The sequence below is a fragment of the Anopheles aquasalis genome, chromosome 3, assembly GCF_943734665.1.
Source record: "Anopheles aquasalis chromosome 3, idAnoAquaMG_Q_19, whole genome shotgun sequence".
Classification (NCBI taxonomy): Eukaryota; Metazoa; Arthropoda; class Insecta; order Diptera; family Culicidae; genus Anopheles; species Anopheles aquasalis.
Genome location: NC_064878.1, coordinates 22534096 through 22551595, shown reverse-complemented (window position 1 = coordinate 22551595; position 17500 = coordinate 22534096). Strand labels below are relative to the sequence as shown.

Sequence of the window (17500 nt, the reverse complement as noted above, 5' to 3'; positions counted from 1 at the left end):
TTTTCTCCCTCGGATCCCTGTGTTCATCTTGTGCTACTCGTCGATTGGCGTTAATTTTTCACACCAAACGTCCGCCAACCTCCGTCCTTCTTCTTAGACAAACATCATAAACATGAACCATGCCGGCTCGCCCGTTCGATCCGCGGTGCTGGTGCTGGTTTGTAAATAAACAAAATGCCGATAAAGGATTCGTTTTTTACCCCACACGGGGCGCACCAGTGGACGGTTTTGTCGAGCGTCAAGCCAAGGTCACTAGACAAGCGCTGTTGGCGAATGAAGGGAACGAGAGAGAGAGAGCTGGCCAGACTGAGAGATGATAGACGGTCGGTCATTGTGCGGGAAGGAAAGTGAACTGAGAGTGAGTTTATGAAACTGAGCAACTGTTTCCTCTGGTCCGTTAACGTCCCACCATTCCAAGTGGTCCACCTGGGGTACATGGGTCATTTGCCTGCGAACAACTTGAACCACTGACCAGAGGGAGGCGGTTGATGAACAACATAAAATTAAAACCTCATCCTGCGACCATGGTAAAGGGGTGGTAGTGACCGGCGAGGATTTTATTATCTAATCGTTTAAACACACGACAACCACCACCACCAGCATCACCATCGGTACATCGACCAACTTCCTACTTGCTGCAGAAACATGCCGTTACACACAACCACAACAAGGGGGGAGTGAGTAAATTCCTAGCATTCCCGTGGCGACCGCAGTCCGAGAATCCGTTCGCTGGTAGAGCTGTTGGCGTGCCGGCGTTCGCTTCTTTTGATTTTCCTTTTGCTTAGTCATCTCATCACACCCACCCACTTACAAGCACACATAGCACATGGGTGGCGGATTGAAGAGTGTACTCGGGTGTGAGTTATTTATAATGTGATACAGCCCTCCCCTGAGGTGCTTAATAGCCGATCAGCTGATTTGTAGCCGAGAAAGTGCGCGCGAGTGCGAGTGGTACGGTGGCCTACCGGTGGATGCCACTTGGATTTGTTTCCTTTTATCACGTCTAACCATTTTTGTCTGATCGTAAACGACCTCCCATACCCCTTCTTACGAAATTTGACTAACGAAGAGCTTGTTGGTGGAGAGCATGTAACGAAAAATTTGAAAAATATGTTGCATCGACTTGTAGGGATTTTTATGTTTAACGACGATAGATTTGTCTATTAAAAAGCCGGAAAACATATTTTCAGCTATAAAGAAAAAAGATCGACGCAGTGGACAATGAGCAAATCGTGTCGAGCATAAAAGATGTTTCCTCGAGCTAACTTTCATTACACCAATCTACATCCTCTGAGAATTTAAGGAAGTTTGAGAAGTATGCTTTAGATGCTTCTTGTTCACATACAAAATGAGATGATTTCTTATTCACATAGAAATGTATTGAGGTTCCACATTAATTCTCCACATCAAGCCGCAGTGATTGAAGCTGTAGGCTTGTGGTTGTTTATTACTTTGGAGGCCAAATCTCTTATTTTCGATAAAGCAATATCGCTCTACGATATGTCCAAATAGTACAAAAGTTAGATTGTATAAACCTTTCAGTATTACCTCATGAGTGTTTAGGGTCAACATTTCGCATTTGAAACAATTGAAACCTATGCCTCGTGAAATTCGTAAACTTTAATCCTCCGAAAGGACCATTAAATCGCTTTAATTAATACATTTCAATTTGTTACTCCAATTCAACAATTGTTTTAAGCGATACAGCACATCATAAAAGCATATAAATTATGATTAAAAATACAACCAACTTTTGATTCGCCAAAAAAATAACCTTGATTCTGATGTACCACTGCATGCTATTCCATGGAAATGTAAATGATTCCCATTCCTTCTTCCGACGAAAACTCGGTGCGTGAGTTATGCAACGATCACATGGTATCAACAACATTCACCTAGTATCAACAACGTGATAAATTCATTAGGCGCGCTGACTGCACCATCTAATTAGCAGTGTATCAGTGGCAGCATCCGGTGGCAACGTCTGTTGTTCGAAGGCGCAAGAAGAGGTCTCACAAAAGGAAACATTATTAATTTGATTGCCTTTTTGCTACCCACGAGCTACGAGGTGGGCACACCGAATGAACTCGTAATACCCGGAGCCAATCTGCTTCCTTCGCAACTTCTCCAAACACCTACACAAATCCACGAACACAACTCAATACGCAACGGCGCACCAGCGCAGCAGCGAGAAATGTTAAATCAATCTTTGCCTGAGGCAAGCCAGCGCCCGTGCACCAGCAATCACATCACGTTGATGATAAATATCATGAAAACCCATCTCCAGGCAACGAGATGGGAGTGCTTTTCGCTTCGAAAACCGGCGTGGGTCTGTTGCTGTTTCCCGCGTAACGCCTGGTGTTCTTCGAATACCTGAGCGGTGTTCCCGTGGGTAGCTGAGGTGGCGTGTGAGAAACGGAATGGAATGCCTTTCGGTAATACCGTTTGAAAATAGCGACGAAAGCCAAAATAACTCCAAGCTCAATCCAGCGACATACCGAGGAGAGGAGGCCAATACCATGGCGTATCCGTGGCGGCAGATGCTGGCGAACACGAATCATCACTCAAGCCAAATGAAGCATCACTCTCATCGCGCATACCGGGCGTGATTAATCGAACAGATGTGTACCGTGTAGCTCCGTGTAGCAGCTTTTCTATTCCTCCACTTCTCTACTTTGAAATGGATCTCAAGGTCATTAAAATGTTCACTCTCCCCCAAATGACAGCAATAACAGTCACGTTAACTACTGTGCGAGCGAACTTAAAAGGGAACTACTCCGTCTGAGGTGCGCTGTAGTGAAAGGATAATAGCTCTAAACCATTTCCTAAGCGGAAACCCCTTTTCCACGGGCGTGGGCGGGTATGCTGGCGGAGGGAATGACATGCGAAAAACCGCATGACCAAATGCCAGCAATCGCCATCCACACGACGAAGGCCACTTCTCTTACCCGGACAATGGTTGTCCGTGAAATAACACAATCATGTCGGAATTCTGTGGAAATTGCTGTGACCATGAAAATACACTGTAGCACGGTGCAGCGACATATGCCGAATAGTGCAACATTAGATCATTGCCAAGCACTTTGTGCATTGTTCCTTTTCAAGGGACATCGTGTGAAATGTGTGTGGCGTAGAGGGCAATTAAATCAAATCATTCAACCTTACTACCGTTCTTCTCATAATCATAAACTGGTGTGGACTCGCATATCGGGCTTGAGTGAGATCACGGTACGGAATAAAGTTCATCAATTACCGTGTTGGTTTTAGAGTAGAGTAGTGTTCATAAGGGGCAATGGATAAAGGAACATGGCCATGGACCGAATGGCATAAAAAATGCAACACGATCTGCAGAATGTCCGGTACGTGTGAACTGGAAAACTGTGTCCGTGTGGTAACTTTGTAGCGGCAACTATCAACGGGGAATGTTGCATTTTCAACTATCAGTCGTTACAACAGTTTACCATTGGGGTTTCCATTTGCACCTAGGATGAGGACAAAGAGTAACTTTATGTTTTATTTCGCTTTACATTCCCAATTTCTCTACCCTTGCTGAGGTTTCAACATGCAAACTGCTACATAATGCTGCAACGTGTGCACGATAAAGCAAGAAGCCAAAATGTAGAGAATATTTTTGTCATAAAAACATTGTAACCAAATATTCCAAACTGGTGTTTTAGCATCTGTCCCATTTTTAAAAAAACGAATTAAACTATTTAAAATTTGAATAAATGAGTAGAAAGCTCCCTTTTACAGGGTGCTACTGCGCACGCCTGAACTCCCTTGTTTTTTGACAAATAGGGAGTGTGTGCCTGTGTCTCGTGTGTGTGAGCCACGTCTTCTCACTTTCGATTGTTTTTCTGTTCACAACAAGCGGTGGCTGGCCTGGTTTTTGGAGCTGGTTTCCGAGTGAAAAGTGCGAAAAAATCCGTGAATCTTGCTTCGAACAACGAAAAACTGTGCAATTAGCCCAACCAATGGAAGAAACGAAGAAGCTCGGCTACGACACGACGTGTCCCTTCAATCCGGCCCATCTGATTCCGGCGGAAAGTATGCAGAAGCACTTGCTCAAGTGCAGGAAGCAGCACAAATCGTCGAGTATGGTGATCTGCCCGTTTAACCAAACGCACTACCTGCATACACGCGAATACGCCAAGCACATTAAGACCTGCCCGGACCGGATTTTGATAGAATCGTTTCGCTACACGGAGAAAGACGGCTCGGGGGGAAGTAGCAACCAGGAAACGGCACAATCATCAATGGCCAGCTACGCCACGGAGACAGCAAGCTATGATGGCAACGACGAAGAGAACTGGGACGACATGGATGTGCCGGCCTACAACCCGCAAAAATACTGCTTGGAGAACAAGGTCATTCGCCAGTCCTGCCACTTGACTCCAGCAGAGAAGCGTGCATTCTACGAGGAAGAACGAATACGCCACATGGAACTGAGCAAGCGGAAGCAATAGTTAGGCGCTCGATTTTGTTTTACGTTTTCGTGACTATACTAAAGTAGAAATCAATATAATATAGCCATGTAGTGCTAAAGCTGCGACAAGGAAAAAGAAACGCGAACAGGAATGAACAAGAATGCCGCACTGTATAGCAAGCGTACAAAGAGATGAGATGTTATCAAATACCACGGAAAAGGTTACTGTGCTTACTATATAGCGGTCAGACTATATAATATAAAACAATAAATGTTTTAAAGGTATTCCCCGTTTTTTTTTTATTCCTTTTTTTCTAATGTTGGCAAACACATTCGATAACGGATATGTTTGCTTTTTTTTCTTTCGCTGGCATTCTTTTTACTAATTTCTTGTCACACCGGAAACTAAACCTCACCAGCCAGCCCGCCAGCTGGCGATCCTTAACAAGCCTAGCCAACGGTCATGGCCTGTTTTCGTGTCTGTCGCATTTGTTATTCATGGAAACCACACATAATCTCATCTCCGGTAGCCGACAGCGACACAAGGATGCTCCGGTACATCATGGTCTCCGCGGTGAAGAGCGCGGTCTCGTCAAACGGATGTGTTCTGCGGAACGGAAGCACCACCCCGGCACTGGTCCTTGTTTGGGTTAGTGGCGAGACGGAACCCGGCTTGAGTACTAACAGGCCATAGCCGCAGCACAGGTTTGTGGTCTCGTGTCGTGCGATACAAACGGCTAACACATTGCTCATCTGCGGTTATATAGCAAGTGAAGTGGTCCTTGAGCATAGCTACCTCGGCTCCCACCGTCCCCGGTCGGTCGGTTAGGCACCGCTCGGGGAAAATTGGTACATGAAAAGTCAAACTGAAAACCACACATCCTGCGGCACGCTGTGTCCCAAGAGAACCGCTTTTCATCAACAGCTGCATGCCATGTACACGGAAGTCTTCAAACAAGCCGGGCTGGTCGACTACGTGCATTGCCATCCGTAGAGCCTTGGCTGGTTATTGTTATACACCAGAACTGGGTGACCTCTTCAGCGGAACTTACAGGGCTCATCCTCAGAGGGAGTGTCGTCTTTTCTCGCTGGCCGTGTCACCATCTGTGTTTGGCTTTGTCTTTTGTCTCGTCCTCGTGCGTCCTGATAAACATACCGTTCGTGGATGGTCAGGCCACAGGGAGAAGCACATGGCAAGAGCCTATTCAGCTTGGCTATTTGCACAGCAGCGGTCGGTGGCCAGACCGTTAACAATGGCATCACACACTCTCGAAGCACGTCCCACATGGCAGGGGCACGTGCATTCTGCATCTCTGGGTATAGCCTGATCATCATGTACACGCCTTTGCCGGAGTCCGTTCCAACCGACACCAAGGTTGAAATTAAAAGACAACCCTCCATTGGTAAGATCAGCCGAGACGGTATAAAAGGAACAAGATGGAGCACACTTCTTGGAGCACATGAGGCTGACGAGGGTTGTAGCAGAGGAGCCACCGATGCATGTGATATCAACAAGCTGCGAGTAATTTGAAAAGGCTGATGAGTGTTTCGCCCGATAGCTGCATCATGGAGCGTTTGGTCCATTGTTTTGCTAGGTTGTGTTTTGCTTTCGTTTTCCATTGGATGCTAGGTACAAGGTGTATGGTTGATGCTAGGAATCCAATCTTAGATAGTGGAAAAGATTATTCGGACATTTTTGCCATTCGACTAATGGGAAGGTAGCGTTATGTAACACTCAAGGTAAAGCACAAGCACAACGAACTGGAAGAATTCGCTTCCATGGAAAAACCCAACACTTTTACCCATGCCCACATTCATTACCTAATACAAGCCTCGTGAGACGGGGTAGGAATGGTTCGCTAATTGAAAATGATGCGATGACGACGGACCAAAAAGGGGCCTCAGTCTTATGCTTCCGCGGGAAAGCGACCGACCGATGATGGGTCTAATTACGGATGAGCTTTTGCAAAGTCAGCCCTCTCTTTAATCTAACCAGCCCAATCAGTCGGCTTTAATTCTATTCTACCAGCCAGTCGCTCAAATCGGACGACCGTCGTTTCACGTTCGGTGACTGACAGCAGCACTCCAAGTTGCAGCACCGTTGGGGGCACCGTTTTCCCAAGTCCACTCCAGGGACCCAGGACCAGGGCAGGGACCTTGGACCAGTTGCTGGAAGGGTTTGACGTGATTTACTACCGAAAGCGACAGTGCGGCACTTATAGCACTTAGTAGTTTGAAGCACTAAAAATAGTCATCATTAGGCAGATCGATTGAATACCGGACTGGGGTGTGGGTGTCCTTCTTCTGCCGTTCGAGGAAGAATTGTGTAATCCCCAAGTTCCATTGAGTCTGTGGTGTGACAGCATAAACCACGCCAGCTGAACATTCACCAGGCAGGATACCGCAAGTACAATCGATAATCTGTGAGCTTAACCGCAACAACACCAGATTTTTGCCACATTCAGCAGTCAGATTGGTGGTGTTCTGTAGGGGTTTGACCTTAATCCATATCGCAAAAATTGTTCGCTGAGAAGGGAAAAGGAATAAAACCGAATATTCTGCAACACCAACTCGTTGTGTATCTCCAATGCCATCATTTTTTTAATTAAATAAATCGATGGGGCTAATGAGCATGCTAATCATCGTGGCACAAACCTAATTATGATCGAAATTTACGCTTTTTCCCAGGGATTGCGCAGGATTATCACGTCGGATTGGCAGCTCAGACGGTCTGACGGTGCAATGAAGGTCTTCGGGTCCATCCGGGAGATGCTACCAGACTTTTGACGCTGAAATACAAGCGCTTTTCTGTAGAAACGATTCCTTGGCAATGGCTGGACAAAATTCTCCCAGCCTTAGAGAGTCAGGATAGTTGATTCAGCTTGAATCAGTCGGTGAACAGCTATTTTATTCAATGAATGAGTGAGCGTATGCTGTGGATTTCGATCAGAACTTTTCCTTTTAAGTCTCTAAGGCTGATCTGTTTAAATATTGACCTCTGCCTTCCATACAATCAACGTGTACATTGCAGCCTTACAGACGTACCATTTAATGCTACCGGATGGCAGTATCGGTACGCACCGGATAGCAGTAATACTTGACTTGAAAAGAAACTATTCCTGAATAGGCCTCTCGAGAATAAGAACCGACCGTTGAATGGCTGACATGCCTACGGAGTGGGCTTCAGTAAGGTAAGGACTGAATATAAAATATTCATCGTCCAATGCACCCAAAGGGGTCGTGTGGTGCTGCTACTGCTTCTTGTCTTGCTGACGATAAAACGGGAAGAAAACGTTATTCCAGTGAATTTCCTTGCACACACCGCCTACCGTCCTACATACGCCCATCAGTAATCAAACATTTGTGCCCCAGATAAGGAACCAGAGGAGTGCGGTCGTACTGCGTAAACCAGCATGCACCCAGACAGAGTTTGGTTTGTGGAGAACGGGATACCATTGCTGTACCACTAACTGTACACCACCACCAACAACCAACCCTTTCACACGCTTCATAATTAGACGATAGAAAATAACTGCCGACATCCATCATGGTCGGTTGGGTCCTGGTGTCGCTCCTGCCAGCCGGTGGCAAGTGGTATCATGTAACTACACGATGTTATAACATCGGCCAGTAGCAGCAGCTATTCTGACGTAATAATAGGCGACACAATGGCAATGGTGTACGATGCAACTGACATCATCAATCATCTCGCAGCCGTTCGTTGACGAAGGTTGGCAATCGTTTCATGAAACGGACAACTTCAGGTTTGCAAGTGGTGTGTTGTCATATTTGTTCTCGTCTCGTTACAGAGGACAGCACGAGAGCATCGAAACTTTTCCTATATATTCTTGCACACTTGCATGGCGTGCAATTCTCGTGCTGTTGTCGTAATACGAATATTTATGCCATCGAAAGAGAGGTGACATTCAACTTGTTTTAAAGCTAAAATTGGAAGGAGAAATTGTATTCCTTTCGGCGGGGAGTTTATTAATTCATGTTTAATGATTTTATGATCTTTTTTCCAACATATTCCAATATCAACCAACGAGCGCACACTGTGCTCATAGACAGGAAAAGCTAGCTCCAAAACCAAACACCAATCAATAATGCGTTCTACGACACGCACGTTCCTCAGCACGAGCTATCGCCACATCCGCATTCGCACCAGCCCGGATATGAAGCCCCGGCACGGTGTCGCGTATGCAATTTGGCACACTCACTCACTCACACAAGCCCGTACACCACAAAAGTCAATCGGAAACTGCCGCAAACGGACGAAAAATCAATAAACGAAACAACTACCGTTTCGCACTGTTCGCCTTCACATCAGATCCCCCTCGTGCTGATGGCAATCGTTTCGTTGCCGAACATTTGCCCTTCCGGTTGGGTGCGTTGGCAAGTGCAAACGGATGCGGAGATGCGTTGCAGCATCAAAACCAGCACAGCACAGTCCCGGCCCAAAAAAAAAACGAACGCACAGAGAAGGAAATAATAATAAATTCGAAGTCACGCTGGCGCCAGCCAGTCTTGGCGGCCAGACTTTCGATGGTTGTCCTCTCGTTTACCATTGTCGTTGTCTGGTCCCCTCTCTTACTCTCAGAAGAATCACGATTTACACGCTTCCTGCTCTGTTGACTGGTGGAGCACTGGTGCGATGGTGTATGCGGCGTTATCCTCCCGATTATCTCTCCACAAGAGGATGGCAAGTATTTAGGGGGGGGGGGGGGGCGCAAGGGGATGGTCTTTCTTGTGCCAAACCACACGCAGACGAGTACCAATTGTGGTTGTCCAATGGCTGGGGACATAACGGGCGGGGCGCGTTCCACCGCGGAAAAGGTTTCTGATCTTCTCTGCAGTGCACTGGAATGGCAAGCCAACCAACCGGCATTGGTCTGTTTGTGGCACCGCCGGTAGTCGGCGGGCGGCTGAGAGTGAAATTTGTTTTTGATCATCCAGAGTTACTTGAGATGTTGACGCACCAACCGCGGTTTATGCGGCTGGAAGCCGGCGGTGTAGACGTGAATTCATATTTTCAAAGAATGAAAACAACATTCCGGTGTCGGACGTCGCCGTTTCTGAACTCTCTCTTCGTTCTTCGTTGTTTCCGTCTCTGGCAGTGCGTTTGATTTATGATGCTGCGGATGTAAAGGCCGGAGGGCTCACAGTTAAGGGAGTCTTGTGGCGACTGGAATAATCATTTCAACTCAGTGCTAAGTCAGCTGCAAATGGATTGCTTTTGTTCGCTAAGCCTTTTATGCTGCCGAAAATACTCTCTGCACACTGCTCGCTGTACTTTATCGACACAGCGGTCCAGGCTAAAAAAGTTTGTTTATTCAAAGGTATTCAAAAAGTGATTTATCAACTTCGATACGGACGCGATCGAGCCTAGCAGAGCTCGGTGCGTTTGTACAAAAAAAAACAATATTTACGTTACGTTCCAATCGGAAGAACGCTATCGTAATGCTTGCTGCAGCCAAATCCGCGGAAAATTGAACATGAAACACGTAAATAGAGAGCTTTTTTGCCAATCAAATCGGTTTGGTTTGAGTTTAAAAAAAATAAAAGGAGAAAAGAAACGACACACACGTACATACGTAATAGGCACGAATTCAAACAAAACAATCCGGCATATCGCTCCAGTGCGGCTGTGTTTGGGGGCACCAGCAGAAAAGCGACCCTATCAACCAACCACCGGGCGTTGAAAATCGATTTTACGGATCAGGTGCAAGGAAGCGAACCGAAGCGAATACTACGGCGTGTGGCGAGTCGCCAGAGTTATCGACATAGCAGCACAGACCAGCCGACAGACCAGTAGCACAGGAAAAGAGCATAATGGAAGTCAAATAAACTTCGATTTACCATTCGTAGAGGAACCCACATAAGCGCACCTCAACCGAGTGGAATGGTCTCGCTTGGTATGTGCTTTTATCCCCTCGGTGCTGAAAACATGCGCTTTTTCCAGCGAACCAAGTGTTTAAATATGAATTCATCCTCGCATGCTATCCTTTGCTTGTCGTATGTTGCTAGCTGATTATGGCGTGTTTTAATGCTTTGTCTAAGCGCAGAAGATGCTTCCTTTTTGCTTGTTTGGAAACATCAATTCATGTTCTGACGACACTGATCCGCATAATTTGATGCATAGTGATACAAAGACCCAGTGATATCGTTACTGTCTTCCATTTCCTTCAAGAATTCCCAATCTTCCGCAGCGAACCATTTTATGTTGAGACAACGAACAAAGAGAGACAGATTCGCTGGTGGTCACATGTCACCGAAAGAGAAGCGAAAAAGCGAATGCTTCTCCCATCGGCACCAAGGACAGACTCGGATGTTAAATTCATGAAACAAATGACATTTAAATCCGTTCCAATTGGTACAGCCATTGCCATTTGGTATTCATGACAAAACATTGGCCCGGAAGAGGGTGCACAAGTATGCAAATCGGAACTAGGCGAAACCGCAACCAAAGGCAAACGCTCTTTATGCTCGGAAAGGAGCGAGCGAGCAGAAGTTGGTACCCGAGAGTGCGTGACGCATCGTCACGAGGCTACGCTCGATGGGAACCATCCTGATACCGAGAGCTTTCTGCTGACGGTCATTTGTTGTGAGGCCAATGAGTGATTGGACCATCAAGATGTTTGGCAGGATTCAGAGCACTAGTGAGGTGAGGATGGACATTCTTTAAGAGTATCAACGGTTGGGCAAAGAAGCAAGCGTTAATGGAAATTGATAGGTGTATTGAACCATCCTGCTTTCGAGAAAAGATGAGAAAAGCAGATAAAGATAGATATTATTAAAAATTAGTTTTCTTTTGAAAATGAGACAATCAACTGAATTAAGAAGGAAAGCAATGTCCTTATTTAATAAGTGTACTGCATTGTTTACCTAAACAATGAAATTCGGTTCACTGACAGTAGTGTTCGAAATATAGAATGAAGAATCATTTTTCGAATCATTACACATTCGCCACAAAATGGAGTTTGAGATCTTTTGTGGTTTTATTTTTTTTCCGGCTACCTGGCGCCTCCATCATCGGGTTTTTAGTAACGGAGCTACATCATTTCGTATTTCCGGAGCGGTCAGTTTTTGAATTGCATTCATCTCTCTGTTCACGAACACCGGCACCAGTTGGGGTTTAGGAAAAATCAAAATAAAATACGCCATGCACCTCCAAATTATTCCAAACTGGTTGATACTTTTAACTGCAGATCGCATGCTAACATGAGTGAGATTCTTAGGTGTTTAACTTCAACCATTCCTCGATTAATAGCACGAATTAACATCCCATTTGTCTGCAAAAAATCTTCACAAATACCACAAACATGTCCCGACATCCCTCACAACCGTCGGTGACGCAGAATGTGGCCACCGTTCCCACACGGCAGCGGTGCCGGCTACCACAAACCGCCCAAACTCACTCTCACCTGCGTCATCCGTGCGTTACGCAAACACGCATTCCACACAAGCACCTTAATGTCTTCAACGAATTTAAGGGGGAAAAAATGAAGGAAAACCTTTCATTTCCACCCACACCACACTGGGGCTGGTATTTTGGCATCCAGTTCGGCCCGCTGGAAACGGATCAAAATCCACAAAAATCGGGAAATTGCCCAGAAAATTCAACAACAAAAGTGAGCCGTAAGAAAAAAAAAATACCAAACCAAAACCACGACGATGTGATGTGGGAAGGAAATCTAATTTACGCACCACCTTACCCAGAGTCGAGGGCTGGCAAAGGTAGAAAGTCGAAAATTGGCTTTCCACCCACCTCGTGAGTGTGCGAGGAGTGGTCGAGATCAGCACCGGAATCGTGTCACACGAAGCAACGGACGTCATTTGATGGCCTGGCGACGGCATCATCAGGGGAAAAGGGGTGGCGTAGTATTTTTGGAAAAGATGGTGAAGACGGAAAACATTTTTCCCTTTTACTTCTCGCTTTTCTTCCTTTTCTAGGTGGTGGCCGGAAATTCGAAACGGAAATTATTAACACGAACGAAATGGCGGAAAAGTATGTCCTCTCCCCCAACGGGGAGGTTTTCAATCTCGGGATTTGGGGTTTTGCGCTTCCTCGCCTGCCGTCCCGCGCCCTCAGATCGATCTTTATGTGCCGGAATTTATTTGATTGTGAAAAACGGTGTGTTTACCTTTACCGTTTGTGATGTCTTTATTGCTGAGGTGCTTGAGATGCTTAAGGTGTTTCGTATGAAACATCAAACAGGGAAAATTCAAAAGAAACCAGCGGAGATCGCGACTAGTACACAAGGACGAATAATCGAGATTCGTAGCAAAACAACCATTGGCTGGCATGCATACCGCACGACGTATTGAAATACGGCAACAGATAATTGCGTTACAGTGCCTACGGAAAGGGCGCCACTTCGGTAGCGGTCCTTTATTTTTAGCAGAACATGGCAGCGCGAGCGCAAACACAAATCAGCTGATTGAGTTTCGAGATGTTGAATGGCGGTCCTGATCGCTGCTATCGCTGTTTGTCGTCGTTTGGTGCGCTGTGGTGCCAATACTGTACCAGCAGCGAGTAGTAGCAGACCAGAGAGCATAACAAAAAATGCTCGCAATCAGCAAACTCAGCACCGCTCGCTAATGGAGTATTCTCATCGTCACCTCGGGGACTGTGAAATGGCGGGGACTTACGCGGGAGGCTCCTTTTTTAATCTGAATTTCCATTATCTAGATTTGCAAAATCTAGATTATTTTCGCCAGGAAAAATGTTGCTGAATCAATTATCGTTAGCCACAGCCACACTGTTTGCATTCGATGGGCAACGAAATGAAAACAAAATAAAGAACTTTAGTGTTTCCTTTTCTCATCAGAAAATGCTCGTTTATGGTTCGAGTTGGGATATGCCATTGACCAAAAAATTCGAAAACTCCCATTTAGCCATCACCGTTTCCTGTCGATACCATCGATAGGCCAATGTTCATTTCTATTTCCTTTGGCCACACAACTTTCCCAATCGAATTGTCCTCTGCCGAACATATTTAAAAGGGAATTATAAATGGAACCATTTCGCAGAAGTACCGGAGCCATGTTTGTGAATTGCATTATTCCAACGAGCAAATGGTGAATATTTCTCCGTATACACAAAAAAGGTACACGAACTTCTGATTTCTATTCCAAAATCCGACACAAAAACGACCAAACTCGATTTCTGAGGGTCCTTAAAATCGTGAACAACGAACGTACTCATCCGCATCTTCAAACAATACCATATTATGCGAGAGTTTATGAGCGATTGCGAATCGTTGTTTGATTGATTCATAAATGTACCAGGAATGGAGAAGGGGGGGAGGGTTCCGATTCCTTGCATTGAGAGGCAAACATTGTTTATTTATGAGCTTTTTTCATATTCCATCCCCTTCCAGATTCTCCGAGTTCCACGGTACTGCCAGTATTTGCCTCTCGGCTAATGTGTATTCCAAGTCGCCGAAGAAAAAGATTCGACGAAATATGAACCACTCCGCGTAAGATTGTCTTATTCGCAAAACTCCACTCGTCGTATTGAGAAGTTGAAAGCAGTCTCCGAAGGTTTGCGACGGATCAATTTGATCGTTTGCGACTCTTCGAGGGGAATGTCATGGTTCCGCCCTTAGGGAAAAGCAATTCCAAACGCTGTCTCACTCCCTGATTCGCTGCAATCGATACTCGTCGTGTGGTAAGTTATCATTAGGGAGCCCCTCCAGAGCACGACTCGTAGCAGAGAGGAGCCGAAAAAGAAACTTTGTTCTTCAACTTCTCATTTATGAGCCCCGTGTCATCAACTCATCAAATTAGCAAAATCGAATAAACTTTATCGAGGCAAGTCGGGGGCAAAACCGGGCGGCATAACATCAGAAAAAACGGGGCCCCACATTACCATTCGGCATCACAAAGACGACACAGTTGAACGCAGTTGTCGTATCTTCTATCATTTCATCGCTTTTTCGGTGACCGGAGCACCGAACACACTCAGAGATTTCCTTCCGAGCAGCCGGTGTGGCAAATGCATGCAAAGCGGGGCGTAGCACGGTGGCACGGCATCGCATAAAACGCATTCCCTAGCCGACTCTCGCGCTGAAATGCGCACGATAAACATTCCAACCGTAGCGTAGCGTACATGGTATGCGTTCGTTCGTTGGAATTTATTTAAAACTCGTCCTACGTCAACACTACCACGATCGCGCACGAGAGCAACGGCAAAAATGCATGGAAGCATCAGCAGCATATTTTGCGACGATGCTGCGGGTGTTCGCTCTTTCTCACAGCTAATAATTCAATGCCGATAACAACGTGTTCCATGAAATTGACGTCCATTTTGTACAGTGCAGGGGAGTTGGCAAAAGATAAAGAGAGTTATTTTCCATCCCCCCCCATTTATGATGCCCTTCCATTCATGGAATTCATCAGATGCGAATTCCAGTATCCACAACAGCTCTAGGCTCCGCCGCGCTTCTCTGTACTGTTTGTTGTGTGCCAGAAATTGGTATTGCATTACCAACAAATCAACAATTCCACGACTCTGGCAACTCAAATGAAAAGCAAAATGTGTTGTTACGTGCATTCTACTACTCCTCAGTTGCTCAGTCAGAAAAAAGGATGCATGTAGAAGTGATGCGAGCAGCATCAGCGCGACAGCGTTTTCCCGATTGGCCGTGGCTGATTGCGTACCATAAACGAGCGAATCCAAAAGTCAGCCATTTCGCGCCGTCAGCCAGACTGGCACCCGGGTGGGCAGGCATTCCGACGATTTCTGGTGTCTTGGTCCTTGTTTTTTCGACACCGACGCCGCTTTGTGGTGCTGGTGCTGAAACGGGGACGTAAAAGCCCTCCTCCACTCTACTGGAGCACTGGTGGAATTGCACTTTCGGTTGATGACGTGAAATGAAGGAGCTACAGATCGGTATTGGGGGGGGCGGAGGGGCTCACCATTCGATTATGGCAGCGGGTAGCGCTTATCCTAATTGATTTCGTCTCGAGCTCAACTGACAGCAGGACACATTTTGTGTGTGCCAGCCAGCACCAAATATCCTTAAATCGTTCGTAAAAGGATGGAACTGGATGAAAGAATGCCAGTCGTCCTCGCAGTCTCTCAATCGATATGCTTCGCTTTCCACTGTGGGAGACGAGGATCATAATAGAATTCTTGTTTTGACAATTGGATCACCGTTTCGGTTAGACACGGGTTTTCGTCAGCTGGCGAGTTGAGCTAGCGACCGATTTCAAGGACTCGTCGCCTGACACTATGTTACGGCACCGCTATGAGCGGTACAAAACCCGAGCGGCTCCAATCCATTAGGTCGAACTGAATCCAATAAACTATAAGAAGCAGAGCGAGAGAAGCTGAAAAGAGGAGCACGAGCGTGAAAGAAGTGCAAAACCAAAATTCAATTTCACCTCTGCCACTCACCAACCATGATAGATATGATATGGCGCTTTCCGTCGTGCAACTCCATGCATACCGGACCTATCCGTCACTGACGATCCGGCTCTCATATTTCCGGACCGCAGAATCGTTGCGCCGGTTGCGAAAAGGGGCCCCATCATTTCGATTTGTCTTTTTTGTGTGTCCAATGCCATGTACGGTATGAAACGGAAAAGGCTCATTTCTGTGGTTTAACCGTGGCATCCCAGCAGTGGCGCTGTCTTAACGAGATCTACATGGCCTTCATGTGAGAACGGCCTGTCTGCTATCCAGCTGTTTGTTAAATACCAGGCGAAGGCATAATACTTTGACGGTTTATATTTGTTTTTTTTTTCGTTTTATAGATATCTTGTCCATGTTTTAGATAAATTTTGGAGAGGATTTCTGCAATAAAAACTCATGTTTTTCCGTTCATCGAACTAAATCGTGACGATGCGCTGGTGTGCAAATACATGTTCTATCGCTGCAAAAACGAAATAATCTGGAACACATCCAGATATCCAGAAAATACGGAGGTTGCGTCTACGTTTCCCAGGTGCCTGGTGTGTTGTAGCGTTGTAATATCACTTTTCCGTCTCTTTGGTTCAAATGCGATCTTTTGCATTGAAGCTATTGGTATTCCCCATATTATATGGAGGAGCTTATGGGACTCTATAACACATGATTTAATACGATATCACCAGAGATATAAAATGTATCGCATTTCCATCATCCCCCATCATTGTCCGATGCCAGCTGACTTTCTTTAGTAACTTTACTAGAAGGATTTCACAAAGAATTATGCGTTGCTCCATTGGACCTGCTCCCGACTCTAAGGACATCAATTTCCCGGCCATTTGATCCTATCTATTGCCTGTATAGACTCTTGGTTCATGTACAGGGTGCGCCATCAGGATGTATTCTATTTTAAAGTTGAATAACTCTGTCATTTTTCAATCGATTTTGACAAATAGGACAGTTTCTGAATCTTCAATCTGTGTCATTTTAGTAACGCATCACTTCAGGTTAAAAGAGCGGACTTAAATTGTCACACTTTACATTGAAAATAATTGGTCAATAGTGAAAGCTGTGGTCGAGCAATGGATGGTGAATCCTCGTTCGCCGCATATGACAGCGCCGGCTTTTTTCTGTGATTCTATTTGTAAAATAAGGTCTATGCCAACAAACCAAAGACTTTAAAACAACTTAAACCAAATATTGGAGCTGAAATTGCCAAAATAACTTCCTAAATGTTATCAAAACAATGTAAAATGCCCGAAAAAGAGCCTCTTTTTTGTATGTCGAATGAAGGCGGTCATTTGATCGATATTATATTTTGAGTATGCCACAATAAATGGCATAGAATAACCTTAATAAAACTGGTTTATTTTCTAATATCGGCTAAAAAATGACAGAGTTATTCAACTTTAAAATAGGATACATCCTGATGGCGCACCCTGTAGTTGAGATGATATTAGAGACTATGGCTGTTGAGTTAGTTGTACGTCATTATTCAATAGACCTATAGAACATTCTGAATGTCCATGAGCCGAAGGAGCATTTTTGCGGTTCTGCTTCTGAATCATGAATAAAAAATGAATGGTCGCTGTGTCTAATTTATCTTCATAAGTAACTGGCATAGAATAGTACATACTCCTCGTTACACAAGTAATTTT

The 17500-nt window shown here is 45.4% G+C and overlaps 2 protein-coding genes across 6 annotated transcripts in view; one reads left to right on the top strand and one right to left on the bottom strand.

The window, feature by feature from the left end:
• Window positions 1–17500, bottom strand: part of LOC126578970 (F-box/LRR-repeat protein 16) — a 34361-nt gene that overhangs the window by 9643 nt on the left and 7218 nt on the right. The gene's annotated exons all lie outside the window — the stretch shown is intronic.
• LOC126578975 (gametocyte-specific factor 1 homolog) lies at window positions 3845–4711 on the top strand. The gene has a single exon (XM_050242128.1). The coding sequence runs from the start codon at window positions 3975–3977 to the stop codon at window positions 4464–4466; it is 492 nt and encodes a 163-aa protein (XP_050098085.1). The 5' UTR covers window positions 3845–3974; the 3' UTR covers window positions 4467–4711.

What these genes read in the sequence shown, in the direction of transcription:
- LOC126578975 (XM_050242128.1), top strand. Translation starts at nt 3,975, where the DNA reads ATGGAAGAAACGAAGAAGCTCGGCTACGACACGACGTGTCCCTTCAAT.